Genomic DNA, 18257 nt, shown 5'->3' on the forward strand with positions numbered 1-18257 from the left:
ATCAGTTGATGGGCATCTGGGTTGATTCAACACCTTAGCTATTGTGAATTGAGTTGCATTAAACATGGGGGTCTCACTGGGGAAATAACTCCATATTCCCTGTTGAACTTCTGAGAAGGCAGATGGCTTAGCCCAACCCTGGATCAATCAAGGAGACCAGGGAGATGTCAGGAGTTGAATACCTTCCATGTGTTCTTTTAAATTGTTTCTATATTTATGGAACTGCCAAATATTGATTTATTTACTGAGATATCAGATTAACATGTGGGAAAAAATGTGTATGTAACTTTCTGAAAATCCAAAATCTTAAGGTAAGATAATTTAAAGGATAAGAATTTGTAAATGTAAAGCAATCCTTTTTCATTAATAACACCAAATTTGCATTTAAAACACACATTTGACCCACAAGTAACTTTGTGCATGAGGATAGGAATCAGCAGAAGAATGAGCCAACTGGATCTGCCAAGCTAACTTTAGGATGCATCCACAAATGGAGAGTAATTTGTCCCCTTGACACTACCGTGGTCATGTCAGATCAGTCCCAGATACTTCACTATCAGAACAACACACAAATATTGTAACACACTTGGGGAGAACATTCCTTGCTCAGAACCACACAGCTTCCAATTCCCAAGATGATCCCATTAGCACAGTTAAAGTGTGCATGTGTGGAGTAAGGGATATGTGTGTTCCTTAATTTTCTGTTTTCTTTGTGACAGAACTTCCTACCTTTCCCAGAGTTTTCAAAAGCCAGGTATCTTTGTACAACCTTCCCTCATAGCCTGTGTTGGCAGCACTCTGGATGGGAGAGGTGATATGTGTAGCTATTTAACATACGGGTCAGGAAGAGTTTGTCCATGACATAGAGGTTTTCTTCCCTCTGAATATCCATGCAAAGACTGGAAGCATTATTGTAATGTAAGTTTTCCCTGCATGGTTTTTTTCAAGGGTACAAAGAATGCAGAGGAAAAGATTTGATTGCAAATGAAGAAAATCTAACACTTAGCCTATAGGTAAAGTGTTTAGTCAATGGGATCCAGAACAAGAGAGAGAAACACAGGAAGAGGAGCATGTTTAAAGCATGGGCTTGATATCGGATAGAAGTGACCTCTGGTCATTTGGTTTAGTTGCTCTGTGCTATTGGAAAGGTTACTGGCGGTCTCTAAGCTTAGGTTCCTATCTCTAGACAAGGAAAACGGTCACTATCTTTGAAGACTGTTCTGAGGATTAGGTAGAATAGTGAATGGAGAGTTAGGAGTACAGCTCTAACAGGGAAAGAGTGTACTTTTTAAAACTATTTTAAAAATTTGATTAACATATACTCCTTATGTATTTTTACAAGGGATTGTAGCTCCTGTTATTGTTGGGATTCAGGAATGGTGATGGCGTCTTGAACCAGACAGTCATCTAAAACAGGAAGCAGTGAGAAACACACTCTTGATCATGTTACCAAGCGTTAATATCCAGTAATCTGTCGATCAGATAAAGTGAAAAGGATACACCCTGAAGCAGCTAGTTAATGAGAAAAGAATTGTGTAGAAATAATAAGGAATCTGCTTCATGGAAAAATACTATTAGACAGCAGAAAATTAGAAATTAAAGCATAGTTTATAAGCTTTTGAACTTATCGTTTTCCCTTCTTTAAATCCCTCATTGGCTATGTTTTATCCTTAAATTTTAAGACCGTTTGTTGACAGATTCTAGCAATTGTCTGTCTTTCCAGGGAACCATCATACCTACCAGCTATCATTTAATACTAAAGTTATGAGTCAGGAAGACATTCTCAGGTTAATTTTTTCCAACAACTCAGTGTTACAATGTTCTAAAAATGGACTTCCTGATCGTTAAACTCTCCTGTGATGCACATACAAATCTCTTATCTTGCCACTGCCCACTCAGTCAGAAGAATTCAAATGCCTTTCCGCCTACCTTCTGCCTGCTGAAAACATGATCTCTCTGGAATGCACAGGGAGATCTCGTAGAATGTTCCTATTTAACTAAATTATGAAGTATGAATTCAATTCACTTTTTAAGAGAAGAAAAAAAACTGTGTCCTTAAGTAACATTTTTGGACTGTTTCAGTTTGGGGTACATGGTGTGAAATTTGAACAGATTTCATGAAAATTTAGTCTGAAAACACAATTTGTTGGGCATCCTTCCATTTCCATGTCAAAAAATGCTTGCAACCTGGTTTTATTTTTATGGGGCAGGGGAGAACACAGAGCTCTCATGTGGTTCCTGAGTGCGCCACCCTTCCAGCACCTTCACATGTCCGTCACCCAAACACCCTGGTCCCTGATTTTAGAAGCTACACACAATGCAGACTGCAAGCATTCAAATCCCATCCCTCCAAGCTTCATTTGGGGATGTATTTTATGCCACATATTTTCCTTGACCAGTTCAAGGAGTTAGTTATCTTCCCTGACTCTCTCTCACACCATTCTGAAGAAATTATCCTAGACAGCCAATGCCCTGAGTTCATAACTATTTAATGGTCATTGATTATTAAGTGATTTTTCAGACATATTAAATTCATGACACCAAACTAGCCAGACTAATCAGCTTCTATTTTCTTGAAGTCATTTGAGTAGCTTCCAAAAACACTTTATTCTGAGTTTGTCAGGAAGACTAGATAGGCTTGGTGTTGCCTAGACCCTAAAACAAATTTGGATGAGGGGCGACTTACACCTTAGCACTTATTCTTAAAAACTTTTTAAATTTTCTTGCAAAAATTCTTGGGTAGCTTCCCAGACATAAAATCATCCACCCAGGCTGTCTCCATGACCCTCCTGTACCTTTGTTGTGCAAAGTGGTCCATTTTGACTACCAAAGCATATTCCAAGCCAAAATTCTTTGTAGTAGAAGAATGTTCCCTCCCACACACTAGCTACTTTTTTCAGCCTCTGCAGGTGTGTACCCTGAATGGTGAACCTGCAACCACTCAATGGCTTTCTGACATTGGCTCTTTATCTTATGTTCTGTCACTCAGAGAAATCCAGTTGTCCTGGTCAAAAGCAGAGCCATTCTTCTCGATTGCTTCATCGTATAAATCCTCCTTCATCATATGGATTACTTATGCCCGTTGGACGCCTCTAATGTAATGAACAGTTCTAATTCACTTGGTCACCCCTTTCCCTATTGCCTTAAACAGTTGAAGCTTCAATTATATCTCACAGCAGACTTCTGCCTCTCTCCAATCCCTTCCTCACCCTGAGCCCTAAATGACTTTTTCTTTTTTGAAATATTTATTTATTTATTTATTTAAGAGGTAGAGAGAGAGAGAGAAAGTTCCCATTTTCTGGTTCACTCACCAGATGCCCTCAGCAGTTGGTGCCTAGACCACCCTGAATCCAGGAACTAAGAACACAGTCCAGGTCTCCTATGTGGTGGTAGGGACCTAATTACTTGAGCCATTACCTGCTGTCTCCCAAGAGGTACATTAGCAGCAGGCCAGAGTTGGAAGTGGAGCCAGAACTGCAACACAGATGTTCTGACATGGGATACAGATGTCCTAGGGATCTTCCTAATTGCTTCACCAAATGCCTGCCGACAAAATGACCTTTCTGAAATGAAAATGTTATACAACTTCCCTGCTTAAAACCTGCAATAATGTCGTTTGATCTGCCAATAGAATTCCAGCAAGGTTTTGAGTGCTTCCCCCAAGTTCATCAAACATCACTCTTTGTTTTACACACTAAATTCAAGCCACACTGCATTTTTTTTTTTTTTTAGACAGGCAGAGTGGACAGTGAGAGAGAGACAGAGAGAAAGGTCTTCATTTTTGCCGTTGGATCACCCTCCAATGGCCGCTGCGGCCGGCGTGCTGCAGCCAGCGCACCGCGCTGATCCGATGGCAGGAGCCAGGTGCTTCTCCTGGTCTCCCATGGGGTGCAGGGCCCAAGCACCTGGGCCATCCTCCACTGCACTCCCTGGCCACAGCAGAGAGCTGGCCTGGAAGAGGGGCAACTGGGACAGAATCCGGTGCCCCGACTGGGACTAGAACCCGGTGTGCCGGCGCTGCAAGGTGGAGGATTAGCCTATTGAGCCACGGTGCCAGCCTGCCACACTGCATTTTTATCCATGCCTTCAGTGGACCGTGTACCCTCTCAGAACATCTTTCATATACATTTTCTCACTCCTTAATTCCCTCCTGTGTAACTTTCATCCAGTGTTTATATTTAACATTTAAAAATCATTGCTTCCCTAAGCTTTCCCTGCCCCCCTCCTACCCCTTGTTCAAGTGTACACTGTGTCTGCTTATGCCATCCCAAGTACCCTGTATTTTTTCTGCTTCAGCACTGAGCACACTACTTTACCCACTTGTCCGTTCACAGTACTTCCGACCAAAGAGAGAGTCTCTTTCCCCTCGCTGAGTCTCTCAGCCCAGTGGCAGGCAGATGAAGGACTATTGCCGAATGAGTGGTTGTAGATACATGGAGCTGGCCTGCTGGAGCTCCCACAGCCACACATTCTAACCAGAAAATGTTACAAGATTTCATTCAGTTGATCCAATTTACCAAGCATCTGTGGAGCAGGTTTCATGTTGGGTTCTATAAACTCAGTAGGGAGACAGTAAATTATCTTTCTACACCATCATAGGTGATGAAGTAGCGTCTGCCACTAAGAAAAGCAGTGTTAAGTACCAGGAAGTGTAGTTACTTAGAGGGGCCTTTATAATTAACAGCTTTTCTGTCTGCCACATGATGGTGAGGTTCTGAATTGTCTTGTGTTAGTGTTTTCACATTTAGCTTCTTAGAGCTTATATTGAAAATGGTGACAAACAAAATGTTCTTCCTTTAGCTGGCTGTGTATGTGGAGAGCTGAATAAAAGGAAATAACCTTCAAGGTTACAACCTTCTATGTTCATCTACAAGTAATACTAAGCAACATGCACCTTGGAAGAAAACTCCTACAAAATATGCCCGGTCTTCACTGGAAGCCAAGACACTTAAAAGGTTCTGCCTCCAGGACAACAGGAATGCAGGGTTCCAAACGTGCTGGAGAAATGCTTTCCTGTCAGCAGTCTTTCTCAGTTCACTGCTTGTTGGCAACTCTTCTCAGCAGGCCTTCTAGTGGTCACAGAAGCATCCATTCAAGAGATTTAGATTAGACACACCAAATTTCTTAGCTTTATAACAAGAAAACCTTCCCAAATGAGAAGAAATGTGTCATCTGGGACAACTGGAGTAGGTGGCTTCATTAAGAAATAGAAAAATGAGGATGCACAGAAGTGTTTAGTCAACTACTGAATAAAGGAGCAAAAAAGTAGTTTATATTAACCACTTTACATTATCTATTATTCTCTTCCACGTGAATTCCAAATCAACTAAATCAGTATTCCTCTTTATTCCAAAGTCACAAATCTAGGCAAATAGCTTATTGGCTCTTCTGAGGATGGATTCATCTGTTCTCCATTCACTCTGTCTTTCAAGAAATGTATTCTGTTACTTTACGCCTGCTGTGACTTGGTAGCCAGTACTTTTCTCTTTCTCAGGAAAGTTGAGAAAGACTTATCCCCTGAGCTCTGCAAATTCTATTTGCAATAGGCCACAGTATCAGTATAGCTATTTTGGCTTCTTGAAATTGCAAAAAAAATTTTTTCCAGTTCTAAGGTGTTCAGATCATTCCTGTTATCTTCACATTGTTCCTCACCTGCTTGTCTACCATTCTCTGTCATCTGTAAAGACTGTGATCCCTTTCATAGCAATTCATTTAGTTGTTCCTGCTTGTCACTGTATGTAGGTGTAGCTACACACTTCTTCCTTCCCATTTCTTTAAGGAATAGCATTAGTTACTCAGTGGTCAGCATCTCTCTGGTCACTTTAATTGTCAAAATCTGAGCCCGAAACTTCCAGGAACAGCTTTCTAAAATGTATGTCTACCCCTACTGTAAAAGCTTCATATGCTTTCTAGTTGCTTTTCTATACAGTAATCCTCAACCTTTCCTCAAATTCCTCAAGAAATATGGCTATATGTTATGGTTTTTCCCCTTTGGTGATTTGGCTTTTACATTGTGTTGCCTGCTGTAGCAGCCACCCCTACCCCTTCCTAAGCAGCTATCCCCCACAAGCCTTTCATGATCTGCCAGGAAGAGATTATCACTCCATTCCTTGACTTCTCTGCAGTATTTGTCTGTACTTCTTGTATTGCGTCATTCCTATGCAACAGTGTATTATACTGAATTATATGCTTAGTGGTGTCTCCCTGCCCCCATTTGTTTTCTTTTTAACTATATTGTTTCTACTTTAAAGGCAAAGATTTCTGTCTTTGGTTATTTCTTCTTCTCATAGAGGGACCTCAAAATGTTTAAAATTAATTTGCTCAATTGCCTTGAATCCAGAGAACATCTTACAAATTTTATTCTATGTGTGAATCTTGCAACTTCATTCTTTTGAGTATAATTCTTATCCTAAGAAACTAGTGTGGTTTGTGGTTTCAAGTCTTGGTTTAAGCTGCCCCTACGAAGAATGAAAAACAGCTGGTGTCCAAGGAGCTCTGAAAAATTAGTCAATAAACTAATCATAGAACAGAAGCCAAGAGTAAAGAAGTTCCACTTGCATATTTCAAGTTCTATCTGCATTATTTCTGTGTAAACACACTGTTGAAGAAAGCTAAATATTTCAAATAACAAGTTTTTTTTTAATGAAAATCATGGACAATATCCAAAGAAAACATTAAAGCACCATAATATGAATGTCAGCACTCTGGTGTTCAAATTTCTTTTGCTTTATCCCATTAAGTTTATATTATTTACCATAATGAAGTACTTAAGGAAGATAAAGTGAATTTTAAGGGCTATTTATAAACTTGCTAAAAACTTTTATTTCAGGTTAGTGGAATAAAATACGTGATGATAAAATGTATTAAAATATTTATAATATCAAAGTTGATACTACTTATATTAATTCAGAGACATCAACCAAACTGAATTAGTAGTGCTATGTACCATCTATACATAACAAATTGCTAAAGAAAATAGAGATACAAAAATGAGGGCAGGAGTTTGGCCTAGCAATTAAGACATGGACTGCTTGGGACACCTGCATCCCATAACAGAGTGCTTGGGTTCAAGACTCGCCTCAGCCTCTGATTCCAGTTTCCCACAAATGTGTGCCCTGGGAGGCAGTGGTGATAGCTCATGTAGTTGGGTTCCTGCCACCTATGTGGGAGACTAAGATTGGGTTCCCAGTTTCTGGTACAGTAGTCTCAACCTTTGCACGTATTTTAGGAGTGAAACCACAAGTAAGATTTCTCTTTCTCTTTCTTTCTTTCTCTCTCTCTCTGCCTTTTAACTAACTAAATAATATTTTAAAAGATAAATAAACATAGGCTTAGTATCCTCATAGTTTAAAATTAAGAAGGTTTCAATAGGGAAGATCACATGTGGTGTAAGAAATACCAAGAAATGACTCAGCATTGTGATATCAAAAACATAAAGGGTATGATTAGAAATAAAGGAATAAGTTAAGCAGAAAGCATTAAAGGGAGAGAAAATTCAGAGAGTTATAGATGGAAAAGATTACAAATGAGACTAGTGTCATTAGAAAAAGCCCTAAGCCAAAGTTGGTCTTTTAGGAGGCTCCCTTGGGTGATATCACTAACTGATGAGGTTAATTTGGACACATAGCTGGTGACTCAAAGAACAACTATTTGTGGGGCAGGTTTGTGAGCTATGTAGGACAGGTTAGGAACTGAGCTAGTTTTCCAGTTGTTCTCAGGCCCAACCAGTGTTAAGTTAAAGGTAGGCAGCGTTCAGTCGAGACCTGTATTTTTCACCTAATCTAGGGAATAGTTACTTACAGTCCAGTCTACCTATTACATCATATGTACCATCACATTTCTCTGGGTCTTCATAAAGGATTCAGATGAATGATTTTCATTTGTTGATTAACTTAAAGAGTCCTTGCTCTTCCCTCATCTATTAGTGTGGCTCATTTCCGCATCGCCCTTCAGGCCATTCTCAATGACAAACTGTTAAATATGAAAACCACACCACAACCCACTTTAGTTTTCTTCATAACCTCATCACCTTCTAAGGTACTATGTGATTAATTGTCTGACTCCTTATCTGGGGTGGGTGGAGAGTCAAGATGTTTTCATTCAAAGATGTTTTCATAGTGCTTATAATAGTGCCCAATAAATGTTAAATGAACAAATACATGTAAGAATGAATTATATGCATATTATCTTCATGGATATCTGAGACAGTGTCTAGTTTGCTCATAAAACTTACTGCTTTGGCTACTGTTTCTCATTAGTTTCACTGAATTGAGGAGGCTTTATAAGGCATCTATAATATGATTATTCTATCTGGTTCTTACAAAATAAATCATTGATAGCGGTTCTGATATTGGAGAAGAAAATCATAAGGTGGAATGACAAATACAATCTCAATACCATTAGATTTCAATTGACATTTTTAAGAAAGGAAAGAAAAAATGTTGATATCTCCAGGGGTTTCTCCCAGTGATGCACTTATTAGCTCAAATAAATGAAAAGATGTTCACCAAAACAAGCATGGGTTTTCGAATAAGACAGGCCTAAATTCTAATTCCAGGCATACCATTATCCATACCTCTTTGGTCTACTCATTAACCTCTCTGGGTCTAAGTGATTTCACTTGTGAAATGAAGATCATAATCTCAACCTCACCCAGAGAATGTGAGCTATCAAATGAGATCATCTAAGAAAACAGTTAAGTCCTTGGCACAGAGAAGTAATTACAAATGCATTATGAATTAATTTTTGACAAGTGGAGGATGTATGTTTAGAAAAATATAGCTTTTCGCAATCTTTCCTACTGTTTTATACCCACCTATATCTTTACTCCATGGTAATCTATCTGCTCTCACTATCATTAATACAGTGAATGGCATCGTTTATTAACTGATTATTATGTATATCATTATCACTGTGTTACAGATAAGACAATTGGGTTTTAGATACCTTAAGAAGCTTGTGAAAGGATACAAAGGAAGCAGTAGAGGTAGGATTGGAACCCAGAAGAGTGCACCTGCAAAGCTGACTGAAGAGTCTTGGCCATAACCTTAGTCTGCATGGTGATGTCATTCCTGCCTGAAAGTATGTCCTAAATCTGTAGCCTAGATATTTTGCCTTTTTGAGCTCATATAGAATGTTTCTTTCATGATTTATATTAATTTAAAAAATGTATTCATTCCTCTTATTTTTTACATATCTATGATCAACTTAAAACACCTATTCTCTATGTAAGTAAATATTTCTGTTTTTAGATACTGAATGGATTTTCACTGGTTACCTTTCACAAGAATTTAAATTTGAAAAAATGTATATTGAACATTTTTAGTTGTAGGTTCATGTCTAATTGCTCCTCAATTCAGTCATTCTTCACAACAACCCTATATGGCAAGTACTAGGTAATGAGTTCACACAGTTTATATTCCAACACTAGGAGCTGAACCCTCACGTTTGTATTCCAGAGTCCATATTAACCATAAGACCACGTTGATCTTCATACATCAGTTATGATTATTTTTCTTTTTTTAATAAAACCTAGGAAAATGCATTGTCATAGAGTCTGAGTTGTGTTTCTATGAACTATGACTCTCTTACACTATTATAATTTTTTCCGAGATACTGGCATCTGCAGTTAGTCAAGCTTGAAAACTTTACTTGTATGAAATCCAATAGGAACTCCAAATTTCTGTTCACCCTTTAAAAACTGTTAGTGGTACCACTCTCCCCCTCCCTTGTTTGAAAATACCACATTGGTGGTTGTCATTGCTGTAAATAGGGTGTGTGCCATGCTGCTTTGGGCTTTATATCATAAACTTGAATAAATTCAAAACCCAAAATAAACTTTAACAAGATTCTTTTCAGTGCCAACTTAGGTTTAAAATTGTTTTTTTACTTCCTAAGTAAAATGATTTTAAACATAGAGAGTCTATTTTTAAGAGAGAGAAAAGAATGTGTGCACAGCAAGTTGGAACAGTGTACAAGTGCACTGGCTTCACTGTTATCTGAATGACAAAGCACTAAATCACAGGGAGGAAAAAGTCAGCATGTTCTTTTAGAATACAAATAGATTAGCATCAGTAAGAGCTTTGTCCAAGAAAGGGAAAAGACATCTACCCAAAGAATAAATCATGCACACAAAACCTGTAATTTTAAGAAATATTTTCAAGAAACATTTTAGCTGATAAATATGACTATTAGGTAAAGAAAGCACAGAAAATGTTCCATGTGAAATTTTTTAAGTGCCCTTTTCAAATGTCATCAGTCCACCAACCCCACTCTTTATGTCCCTTATGTAGGGTTTGACTCATCAGTGACTATGGATTTCAGAGAAGAAACTCTATGTCGAATCACACACACACGCACATCATTCTTTTTTAATTCTATGATGGAACAGTATTTAACATTTTTAGGCAAATAAGAACCCTTCCTAAGTTAAAATGTGTAGAAAGCCCATTTCCCTTGACATGTAAACACCCGCATTGCCTTTAGGTTCTTCTAACATACAATTTAAAGCTTTCTCACTCAGAACTCAAAGAGAAAGATTTCCTCTTACCATATATTCCATGTTGGCTGCCGGTGGAAACACTTTTCCCCGAACTTGATTATGATAATCAAGAATGGCGATCATGTCATTCTGCGAAATGTAGCGCTTCCGCCTGGCTTTGGGGAGATCCGCAGAATCTAGCTGTGCTTTTAGAGCTGCTTCAATATCAGTGAAATTATTGGTTGGCGGGGATGAGTCAGTGGAATTGAGTAAGATGACGGTACTTGCTTCACAGAGAAGGGAGAACAGGAGCGCACTGCTGACCGCAGAGATTGCTATCATGTTGAGGGCTGGAGAAGAGGCCACCAAGTTTACTTTGCTTTAAAGCAGAAAAGTAGAGTTAGGATATATTCAAGAAAATAGGGCCAGAGGAAATGAATTTACAAAGTCATCATTGGGAAGCATTGCTTGATTTGACTTTCTCCAAACCCAAGTAAAGGTTGAACTCAAACCTAGCAAATGACTGTAGTAGAGTCTACTCATTTTGCTGTTACCAGGCAGACCCCTAAGAGGGAATTTTCAGAGCTAGAAAAAAATAAACAGCATGATCCTAGCTCTAAAATAAATGTAAACCATTTGTCCCAACTGCCTGACCTACAAAATGCAATACTGATTATTTATTTTCAGTGGGAAGTTTTTAGGAATTGAAGTTCATCTTGAAAGTGAAGAGGAAAAAAAAATACACCACAGGTAACAACAGAGAATGTGCTGCTAGTGTCTCCCATACATATATGTACCCAAAGTGATAGAGCATATACAAAAAAGTTATAGTCAACTAATTTCAGTTCTTTAAAATATGTGAGCTACTTTAAAATCAATGCATGCAATATAAACTTGTTGAGCCAAATAGCTTACCTCTGCAAAATGCCAAACTGAATAAACTGTTCTTCCAAAAATTTAAAGTTCTTTGCTATGTTGTAGCATAAACCCTTGTAAGAGGAGTGTGTCTTATTACAAACTCTCAGAGAGCAAAAGTCTGCAAGGTTTGAATGCTGCTGGCTACAGGAGCAGCTGACAGCTTTTATATGTCACAGTTTGCAACGTCCAGAAAGGGCAGTCTTTCTAAGGGTCTCTCTTAGCCAAAATCAAAGGGGAGGGGTTTTGGATAGGAAAAAAAAAAAAAAAAAACAGTGATTGGGTGGCAACCTTTTTATGTGGGTGGTGAGGAAATTGAGTCACACCCACAGCTTACAAAGTACAAACCATAAAAGACAAACCCCTTTTTCTCTGGGCTTTCACCTTTTCTGAGTGGCTCATTTTTTCTCATTTAATGCTTTCTAGTTCCTGGTTCCCATACAAAAAGAAGAAAAGAAAAAAAAAAAAAAAACACTGTGGGTTCTTGAAAACACAGATGGCTGAGTAACAAGCAGTACTTTTTTTAAAGACAGTAAATGACATGGGAGCTGAAAAGAGCAAGCTGATATTAAATCAAGAGATCAGCTCACAAAGTTAATCTGGGTGGCCACAAATATGATTGAAGAGAGATGCCTGGCAAATCAGTAGTCATCAAACTATAGCATATGATATTAAGATAATAGATGCTTGACTGGTTGCACTCTGTCTTCATGTGGCTTTATTCCACTAATTTATATATTATTCTCTCTTTCTCTCTCATTTCACCTTCCCTTCTCTTTTTCTTTCTCTACAGAGTGAGTTCAGCAAATTATCTGCTTTTTTTTAACCTGCCTTTTGTAAAATCTGAATATAGAAGCTCATGGCAAATGACAGCAGCCAAGATAACATCTGTTTCAGGTTTAGAAGCTTACAGTTTAGATATTAAGCAGAGAATAGCTCAGCCTCTCAGAAAGCATATTGGAGGGCACAGCACAGAGGCCATGAAAAATTTAACAGCAACAGCAGCTGCCAACAATCAGAAGTGCCTTGTTAGGAGGGTGCCTTTGGAGCAAATCTCTGTTAGGCAAAGCAAGAGCCAAGAATGTGAATATTAGAACAAGTTGTAGTGGAGGGACCCTCAAAATAGCCATGCATTGTGATCTCATTAACAAAATCTGGGCCATGTATAGTCAGTAGCAACAGGAATCCTGGAAAATATACACTGTTCAGTTAAGAAACTTACTTAACATATACTGACTTGTCCAGTTTGTTAATGGGATTGTCTCATGCATGTTCCAACAGAAGAAATAGTATGGGAATTTAGATGCATCAAAAATTATGGTCATGTGGCACACCAGACTGGGAGTCAATTTTCCTAGGATATATTCCCAGTTGGATCACCAGCAGTATGTGTGGCCCACTGCATACTGTTTAACTCTTCATTGGTGCATCCAACAATGGTGGGGAAAGGTGTATACTTTATGGTGAGACAGACTTCATCAAATCTCCTAAGAGGCAGTAGGGTGTTTGAAACCAGAAATGCCACTGACATTTAAGATACAGTGATGAGACACAGACTTAAGTAGGAAAAATAGGCTATATTTTTATGAATATTAAGCTCCTTACTAAAGTGAAATCATTTGAGGGGAGTTTAAGTTGCAACAGTGAGAACATTAAACAAGGTATTAATTGACACTGTAAACTTGAAAAGGCAAGAGCATGTCATATACATATAGCAAGTGAATAAGTATAGTGTGAAACATCAGAGCACCTTAAGAAAGCACATGGTTGGTCACAGCTGCAGATTTTTAAGTGGAGCTGTCCAACGAGTGTCTCACCCCTTTGGAAAGTACTCCTGGCACCTTGAATGACTCTCATGGATGTTACATTAAGGATTCCTGAATGGAGTAGCAGGTTAAATTGTATATCTCCACTCTGAGTACTTTGGACTTCTGGAAAAATTAGTACTAACACAGATTAATCTATACTTCTACATGTTTCATTTAGCCACTCAGCATTTAGGGTGCTAAAGGACTTCTAATGCTGGAATAGCACATAGGAACTTTCCTTTGTCCAGAGTGGCTCAGTTATTTCTTAGAATCTTATAAAAATTAACTACTGCATTCAAGATTAATCCCTTTGTCATGTATACAAAGAGACATTGTTCACCTCCTAGAGTTTGACATGGGGGATTTCCATAGGGATAAAAATATGACTCTTGAGAAACTTGTTCTGACCATAAATGGATTTCCTCAAAGAAACAGGGAGGGAGGGAGGGAGGGAGGGAGGAAGAAGGCAAAAGAGAACAGAAGAAATTTCAGAGATGGGGCTAAACAGAAGACCAGCTCACTGAGTCCAATTACAAAAATCCAGAGCTGATAGTTGCTTAATCCTGAGACCCTGAGGCATGTCAATGATTTCAGATGTCTTTCAGCACACATGGATTATATTGTGGAATTTCGGACTATTAAGGAAACCCACAAGGCTACAGAATCATAAAAGAAAAGACCTGTGGGAGGAGATCTGGGATGTCTGCTTCCAGGCAGATGTTATTGCCAGAAGAAGTATTTGAAATACATTGGAAGTCATTTTAATTTTAAAATACTTGCAAAATTAAGAGGCATGCATCCAACTTGTCAGTAAGAGAACTATTAATGAACAACCAACAATGAGGTAGTTCTTTATGAGATCTCTTCTTGAGAAAGACCATTGACATGTTTTGAAACCTTTAGGGGCCTGCTTGCCAACAGAGACAGAAATGAAATGTAGTCATACTACTGAAAATAAATACGTATACATTTGGCAGCACCTTGAAACCTGTGAGAAAATGGTTTTTATTTTAAAATTTAAATTACAAATGTTGTAAGTGTCCCAGAATGGCATACCTGCTTCAACAAAGGTACTTTGGGAGTGTTTGTGTGATTAGTCAAAATCTGTCTTATGAACTAGCATTGGCAGCACCTGAGAGCTTGTTAAAAATTCAGAATTTCAGGAGCCTTCCAAGAGCCACTGAATCAGAATCATCATTTCGTCAGATACCCAGATGATTCATATGCACACGAAATTTTGAGACATGCCATACCGATCACTTTGTTTTCAGAAACAGATACACAATCCACTACACACCTTCCCATTAAATAAACTGCAGTAAAAGTCCATCTCTCTAGTAACCTGCAGAGAATTAACGACAGTATAGGCACACACGATAGATTTGAAGATGAGAACGCAAGTTAACTTCTGTTTATAAAAGAAAAAAAGATGACTCGGAAAAGTACTTGTGTAAAGCACCTTGCAGAGAAGCTGTTTACTAGTAGTCAAGCATTTGTAGATGGCTCTGTATAACCCTGTTATTTAATACATATTACTTTATCACAAGGCTGTTGAAACAATGGAATGGAGCATGTGTGGAGGAGTTTATAAACTGTGGCATGCCATGTAAACAGAAACTAGTATTTTTCTCTGTCATCCCCTGGGCAGAGGTTCAAATTATCCTTTGTTCCTCATGCTTTCTTGCTTTGTTTCCTACATCCAGTAGCTCTGAAAAATGTAGGGATTTTTTTTTCTCTGAAACGTCTTACCAATCCACTCCTCATTCTTTGTATCAATATCATGACTGTTTAATCTTAATTCTAGCTTATTTTTCTAGCATTAGTGCAGTTGCCTTCTAGCTGACATTTCTGGCTAATGTTTTCCTTCCTGTCCATTAACCACATTGCCTTCAGTTATCTGTTGTGATTATTGATTTTGGATGCCCACTTGAGTAAATTAAGGTATGCCCAGGTAGCAGATGGGGCATATGCATTCTCAGTCATTGCATTAATTATTTTCAATGCTTCAGTAGGCTCTGAGCTCATTCCTCTTCTGTTGAAAGAGAAACCCCTGTGGTCTGGCATTTGATTAGAATGTTTGAGCTGGGCCAGGTGTGCTGTTTCCAGAGAATATTGGCATGTGACTCAGTGAACTGAGTGGGAAAGATTTATCCATGTGTGGGTGGGTACGATTCAATCAGCTTGAGGCGCAGATGGAACAAAAAGGTGGAAGAAGAGGCAATTTCTTCTTTCCTAGGGCCAGTCCCTTCTTCTCTTGCCCTTGGGCATCAGAACTCCAGGTTCTCCAGCGTTTGATTCCTGGATTCATGGACTCACACAAGCTTCCAACCTCACTTGCCCCTGGAGAACTCTAGGGCCTTCGGTCTCAGACTGAGTTACACCATTAATTTCCTTAATTCTGGGACTGATGGACTTGAACTGATGCATACTATCAACCCCCCCTTGTTCTCCAGCTTGTAGACAGCTTACCATGGGACTTCTCAGACTCTAGAATGAAATGAGCCGATTCTCCTAATAACTCTCCCCTCCTACTGTTTCTGTCTCTCTGGTGAGTCCTGAATAAAACTCTTTGCTATCAAAACAACAAGATCAATTCACTCCTGTACATATGATACTAGTGACTATCTCATTGGCTTTATAGTTCAAGGACCTTCAAAATATAAATCAATTTTAAGCCTAATTTACTATAACCATCCATTTTTATTTCTCTACTCCCATACCTTATGCTTTAACTATACTTACTTAACCAGTCTATTTTTTTCATGCTAACTTCACTAAATCAAGCTCATGCATGTTTGTTCATTGAGTAGATGGCAGCCTTCTGGCCTCTTACAATTTAGTTATTGCAGATAATTGCACATGTTTTATTAAAAGAGTTTAATCACATTGCATAGATATATATTAACTTCTCTTTTTCAAATTACTTTCTTAATTAATTATAACTATCAGCATTCTAGAGTTATACACATTTACAGATGGTTATGTGAGCTTTGCAAAGGAAAATTTTTCACCAGTCTAGCCATTAGAAATCACAGATAAATCGAGACTAGATGCAAGAAATAGTTTAACAAAAGGTGAATACTGCAAAAATGGTAGAGTTTTGATGTCTGTTATGTCAAAGGCAGTTCAATTTGTAATGTTTAATTTAATGTGATCAGAAAATGTGTGATGTTATCATTTATATTATTTTGTCTAGTATTGTGAAATCTATTTTAACTCATTGTTTTATTTTTTAATCTTTCATGCAAAAGCTAGGTAGAAATATCAAATAACCTTTGTGTAATTGCTCCAAAATTTATGTGCATATTTTCTCAAGAAAAATAAAATGATATAAACCAATTTTTATACTTTCTACATAGGGAAAGCATAGAAAATGAACAATTCTAAATGTGGAAGAACTTGAGATTTCACATCGAAAATAGTTCTGAAAAATGTGGCTTAACAGTGGCCTCTTAAGGCGCTGAAGCAGCATGATTCTGAAATATACAACTTATTCTGCAAAATTATAAAGGATATATGTTCAAGAGAATATTTAATATGTTAGAATAAAATTGTTTTTGCATTCAAACAGGCCTTCAAAAAGCTACCATTAATGCATTTTTTTTCTTTTGAAACCTATTGAAGAATCTTCTACAATAAAGCAAAGTATTCAATCAAGAAAGAGGTAGGTATGTAATTAAATAAGTACAATCAGAGAATGAAAACAAGGTGAATTCCATATGATGATGGTGAAGGGAATACTCATTGCAAAAACTTTATTATAGTAGGAAAAAAACAGCCTGTCTAGATCAGAACAGAGCACAAAGAGTTCCAAGATGGAGTGTTACCAAGGGAAAACAGTGAAATTGATAGATTTCATGATATTTTAATACATACTTGGATCATATTTATAAAACATTGTGGGAGAATAGAAATCACAAGATACTACTTGACTCCATTATTAAATTATATATATATATATATATATATATATACAATCAACAGTGCCATAACCCAAGGATTTGAAATTATTCTGTTGGAAAGATGAAGAAAAATTAAGTGTGAATGTGTAAATTTACTGGGAAAGAAGTTGGACTTGAAAGAGATCTAAATACTCAACTTCTACTGCAGGAAATGGATAAATTATCAACTACCATCTATCAAATTTCCCCATACTTAGAGTATAAATAATATACGCTTACCTCATATGATTTCTGTGTGGCAGGACTTGGCAACAGCTTATCTGATACTTGTTCTTCTGGATCTTTCTTAAAATTGCAGTCAGGATGTCAACTGGGCTTAAGTGAAGCTGGAGAATTATCTTTTTTTTTTTTAAAGATTTATTTATTTATTTGAAAGGCAGAGTTACAGAGAGGCAGAGAGAGAGAGAAAGGCCTTCCATCCGCTGGTTCACTGCCCACTTGGCCTCAACCGCCCAAGCTGGGCTGATCTGAAGCCAGGAACCAGGATCTTCTTCTGGGTCTCCTACGTGGGTACAGGGGCCCAAGGACTTGGGCCGTCTTCTACTGGTTTCCCAGGTGATAGCAGAGAGCTGGATCAGAAGAGGAGCAGCTGAGACGCGAACGGACGCCCATATGGGATGCCAGCACTGCAGGCAATGGCTCTACCCGCTACACTGCAGAGTTGGCCCTCGGAGAATTATTTTTCCTAACGTAGCTCATTTCTATGGCTTGCAAATTGGATCAGTTTGCAGGAAGTCTCACCATGTGGACCTCACATCATTGAAGCTGGCTTCCCCTAGAGTGGATGATCCAAGGGAGAGCTAGATACACAGGAAGATACAATGTGTTGTATGGCCTAATTGTGGAACTCACACACCACCATTTCCCACAACATCCCATTAGTTGCATAAGTCACTCAGACCTTTGTAAATGTAGAAAAGGACTACACAAGACCATGAACCAGTTATTGAGAAATAATGATTTTCATCTTGAATACAATTTACCATAATTATTTAAAAAAATCAGGAGATAAGTGTGTATTACTTGGAAATATGGAGCTATCTACCAAGAATGAAATATTAAAAGAAGTGAAAGTATTTGCTTTTAGAAGCC

At 38.0% G+C, this 18257-nt stretch overlaps 1 protein-coding gene across 1 annotated transcript in view; it reads right to left on the reverse strand.

The window, feature by feature from the left end:
- Positions 1-11475, reverse strand: part of PI15 (peptidase inhibitor 15) — a 36213-nt gene extending 24738 nt beyond the window's left edge. The window contains exons 1-2 of the mRNA XM_062188332.1: positions 11396-11475; positions 10550-10859 (exon numbers count right to left, since the gene is read on the reverse strand). Of these exons, the coding sequence (XP_062044316.1) occupies positions 10550-10822 (273 nt within the window). The 5' untranslated portion in view covers positions 10823-10859; positions 11396-11475. The remainder of the gene's footprint in view (positions 1-10549; positions 10860-11395) is intronic.
- Between the last annotated feature and the right edge of the window lie 6782 nt (positions 11476-18257).

This window comes from Lepus europaeus, chromosome 4 (assembly GCF_033115175.1).
Source record: "Lepus europaeus isolate LE1 chromosome 4, mLepTim1.pri, whole genome shotgun sequence".
Taxonomy (NCBI): Eukaryota; Metazoa; Chordata; class Mammalia; order Lagomorpha; family Leporidae; genus Lepus; species Lepus europaeus.